The sequence below is a fragment of the Morone saxatilis genome, unplaced genomic scaffold (genome assembly GCF_004916995.1).
Source record: "Morone saxatilis isolate NCDOM2014 unplaced genomic scaffold, NCSU_SB_2.0 Contig18, whole genome shotgun sequence".
Taxonomy (NCBI): domain Eukaryota; kingdom Metazoa; phylum Chordata; class Actinopteri; family Moronidae; genus Morone; species Morone saxatilis.
The window spans coordinates 12,383,964-12,388,275 of NW_023339740.1; the positions used below are offsets into that span (position 1 = coordinate 12,383,964).

At 40.1% G+C, this 4,312-nt stretch overlaps 1 protein-coding gene across 1 annotated transcript in view; it reads right to left on the bottom strand.

The window, feature by feature from the left end:
- Positions 1-70: 70 nt before the first annotated feature.
- Positions 71-4,312, bottom strand: part of LOC118327727 (25-hydroxyvitamin D-1 alpha hydroxylase, mitochondrial) — a 6,324-nt gene continuing 2,082 nt past the window's right edge. Inside the window, exons 4-9 of the mRNA XM_035661155.1 lie at positions 3,491-3,691; positions 2,684-2,847; positions 2,426-2,592; positions 2,256-2,337; positions 1,910-2,107; positions 71-1,238 (exon numbers count right to left, since the gene is read on the bottom strand). Of these exons, the coding sequence (XP_035517048.1) occupies positions 1,125-1,238; positions 1,910-2,107; positions 2,256-2,337; positions 2,426-2,592; positions 2,684-2,847; positions 3,491-3,691 (926 nt within the window). The 3' untranslated portion in view covers positions 71-1,124. The remainder of the gene's footprint in view (positions 1,239-1,909; positions 2,108-2,255; positions 2,338-2,425; positions 2,593-2,683; positions 2,848-3,490; positions 3,692-4,312) is intronic.

A 4,312-nucleotide genomic window follows, 5' to 3' on the forward strand; every position in this document is an offset into this window, starting at 1 on the left:
CAAAGGAAACAGGTGATAATATTGAGTTGGTTTGGCCAAATAAAATCAACAAATAGACTTGAACTTGAAACCTTTTAATGAAACTTACAGTAACAGTTTAAAAATACATTAAATTATAATAAATACAGAGTTCAGATACAGAAGCTTAATACTTTTACAAAATGGTGGTATATCACTCATAATAGGGTTGTATGTAAAAAAAAAAATTAACAACCAATAACTTGCATTGTGCTGCACTGTTCAATTGTGGCATACATTTACATTTTAAAGACAATACAGACAAATTCACAGAGCCTACGTTTGGGATTTTAAATGCATTCCTACACAGGAATAATTTCAACAGCTGCCTTTTTTTTTTAAAGAAACACATCACTAAATGTTTTTCACCATTAGCACCGTATAAAATTCACTTTGATCAAAATATTGAACATCATATCTACACAAAACTCTCACAGTAGTTCAATAAGATCTTAAAATATTAGAAACAGTGTGTCCACGTGCCAGTATGAGAGTCTCCTAATACTCTTGGATATTTTATGGCACACTGATTTAGAAAGACGTGTAATGTGCCTCTTATACTAAAAGGAATAACATATACAGGAATGAAAAATGAAATATTTGCACGACCAGGACAAACAGAAAATTGCTTATGCTGCTGAACAGTGTTTAGTTACGAGTGCAGAAGATCACAGCTCATAATCGGATTTAGATTAACCAGATTGAGACGCAACGAAATGCAACATGGTCTGACTTTAAGGATGAAACGAAAGTCTGAAGATTGCCTGCTGAAACGTACTGAAGGAGATCGCTGGCTTGCTCTTGGCCTCTGTGCAAATTAGTGCTTGATGGTGATTTTATATTAAAAACCTGCAGTATCAAATTTGGAGTTACACCGCTGCCAGTGGAGGCGCTGCACTGGAAGCGGTGATGAGCTGTCACTGCTCATCCTTTCATTCATTAGTCCTTCTCCGCATTGGGACCTCCACAAACTAGGTGACAGGTATGGAGGGCTTTGACCTTTGCTGTGTGGAAGACTGAAGGTCCACTCAAACGCTCACACTCCCTTCCTGCTTGCACTGCGGAGAGACTTACATTCTCGTAACAGATGGGCCCAGGAAGGTGGGTCATCGTTCAATAAACTGGAGGTTAATGACATTTTCAGGGACTAGAAGCGTCCTTGTCATGGGTTTCACGGAAATCCCTTCTGGGTCCGGCTTCACGTCAAACTCCATGAGGATCTAATGAGACCAGAGACAGAGAAAACAGATTTACTCTTGGGTGACTGAAACAAATCAAGTGTCAATCATGTGCTACAGTAAGTGTTGGGCAGTTACTCTTAACTGAAATCTCAGTAAGTATTCTTAAGTACGCAAATTAATTAATTAGGAACTGGATTAGACCGAAGGGGTAAATCCCTTTTCTTTTAGTTTCTTATGTTATTCCAAGACAAAATGCAGCAAAGCAGGATTCAGTTTTTGACAAACTGCATTTAATCAATAAACAATCAAAATGACTTGTTACATAATTCAAATAATCTGTGTAGATGCAGCGTGTAACAGAATGTGTTAGTGTCTTGAGCTTCTCCCAATATATGTTTTCTGTTTAATCTAGCCAAAAACATTCAATTACTTCTGAATATAGGCAGTGAAGAAGTGCATTGTAACTGTAATGTAAATGCACCTGGATTTATATTATATTTTTACCATCAGTTTACCAATTATAAGCATGATTTGTCTGCAAATAAGTTTAGTTCTTTACCTGTGTACTTATGCCCACTAAAACTATTGTCTCAGCCTGGATTAAAACCAGGTTTGGGTCCTAATATTTTAAAAGCTTGCCAGCCATCTCAAATGAATCCACCTGGTCATATCAACTATCTATCTATATCAAAAAGAACCAGTTAACTCACCCTGGCAAGAGCAAGGTAGAGCTCCAGCTCAGCGATACGCCGACCTATGCAGCTACGCTTTCCCACCCCAAAGGGTACAGACGCGTATGGGTGATGAGTCTGGTCCTTGTTCAACCATCGATGGGGCTGGAATTCATCCGGATTGGAAAACACTGCTGGATCCCGAGATGTTGCAAAGTGGCACAGGGTAATGAGAGTCTGTATGGAAAGAAGTGAGACATTAACATATAGTCCATACAAAGGATCCGTCTAGTGTGACCACATGGCACCAGACAGATTTTAATCCAAATAGTCCTGCTAGAGTATGAATGATTTCAGAGTGCAATAATTCCCTCAAAACACTCACATTTTTAGGTATGAGGTAGCCTCCAACCTGGATGTCTCTCTCTGTAATGACTCTTGCATTGGCGGGAATAACAGGGTACAACCTGCAAAAACAAAAGTTCAATAAAGTAACTAAACTTACAGACTGAAAACAAGTCTTCACAAAATAAACTGAACTCTTTTTAATTATACCTGAGCACTTCTTTGACTGTGGCCTTCAGGAGTGGCATGCGGGCTACATCTGCTGCCGTCGGTATGCGTCGACCCCCCAGTGCACTCAGCACCTCGTCCCGGAGCAAGACCTGCACCTCAGGGTGACGGGACAGCTCGTACAATGACCAGGACATAGTGCTGGAGATCTGAACAAACGAAGGTACACAAGAGGTTAATAAATCTGCAGCACTGACAGCAGAATCCAGTGAAGAAGAGGGACAGAGTGATTGTTCTTACTGTATCGACTCCTGCAAGAAGCAGCTCCGTGACGTTGCTGTAGACGGTCTTCATGGGCAGCCCGGTCTGCGCCAGGAAGTAGGTGAGATAACGACCCTCCACCTTTTCTCCACGGCCGACCTTGTCAGCTTCGGCTGTCAAACGCTGATCGATGTGACCTTTCGCTGGAGGCAGAGATTAGAGGCCATTATGACAGTGTGGGTTCAGTATGTAAATATCCATAAACTCACAAAAGGATGCTGACACGCAGCAGACAGACATGATGTTCATGCTCATTTTAGAGGATCTTAGTAGTGCGTGAGGGTTAAGGACTTTAATCTCCTGCTTCCTGATCCAGTTTGCACCAGTGCAATTATTTTAAACATGTTCGATTTTGACGTCTCAGATCTGGATAAGTCTTAAAGTACTGTCAGAGTGAGTGGGATGATAACCCAGTGCTGAGTGAAAACCAGCAGCGACCACTAAGAAGTGAGATGGAGGGGAGGGAAAACTATTACATAAAGTGTGGAAAGACATACACACAATTTTCCACCTCCATGTTTGTTTCAGTTCCACGTTGTAGTGAAGTGCTAGCTTGTGTAGTGCATCTTTAAGCTTGAGTATAGAGACTGAAGCTTCCTTATAATTTAAATTTTAAAGTCTGCTAAAGTCCCTGCGCACACGTCTTTTCAAATATCATATTTCCTATATATTTCATTATATCTTCCTATTTTCTCATTTTCATTTTTGTAAAATACAGTGCTATACATTTTCAAACTGCTTCCCATGTCAACACCAAACTCAAATATTTAAGACAAAATGACCTACCAAAGTCAAACATGTAGTCCCAGCACTGGCAGAAGATGTTCCAGGGTTTAGGAAACAGCTGGTGCAACCAACTTGGCATGGCCATGGTAAGAAGCGTCATTACAAACATAGTGTTGATGGACTGGATGAAACGCTCTGTCTCTTCAGGAACAACCTCATCCAGGCAACCAATTCTGGATTCAAACAACACTGAGGAAATGCCTGTCAAAAAATAAATAAATAAATAAAATGAAGGTCAACGAGGAGGTGAGAAAGACGATGCCTCAGGGGCTGACAGAAATGACCTCATCTATAAACCTCTACAGATAAAAATCACATAATTGTATTTTTTCTAGTTGTCAGCTGCCCCTTCATGATAACAGAACTCAGAAATAACATTATGAATAAAACATAGCCAAGAGGACCTGATAACCTAATCCTAAAATAACGGGATTAACAAACGGCCACACAGTAGGTCAGAGTCCACAGTGTCAGCCCATCTTGGCGACGGCAGGGTTAATGTTTTGTGACCACACAGTCACTGGATTGAAACTGTGTTTAGTCTGGGAAAAGCTGGGAGAGGAAAATGAGTAAATGTAGCTCTCTCTTTGTGCAAGAATAACTTGCAGGAAGAGGCAGGGGACAAATTATTTTTTTCATTCTGAAGTGTGTATCTACAATTTATTTCCTCAATTCAAGCTTTTGATTGCTAATAGCTACAAAGCTCATATCAGTTGGAAAACCACATCGGAAAGGTATAGTGGTGTTCTTAAGTATAACTTTGAGGTACTTGTACTTGAGTATTAACATTTTACTATATACTTTTACTCCTACTACTTTTTA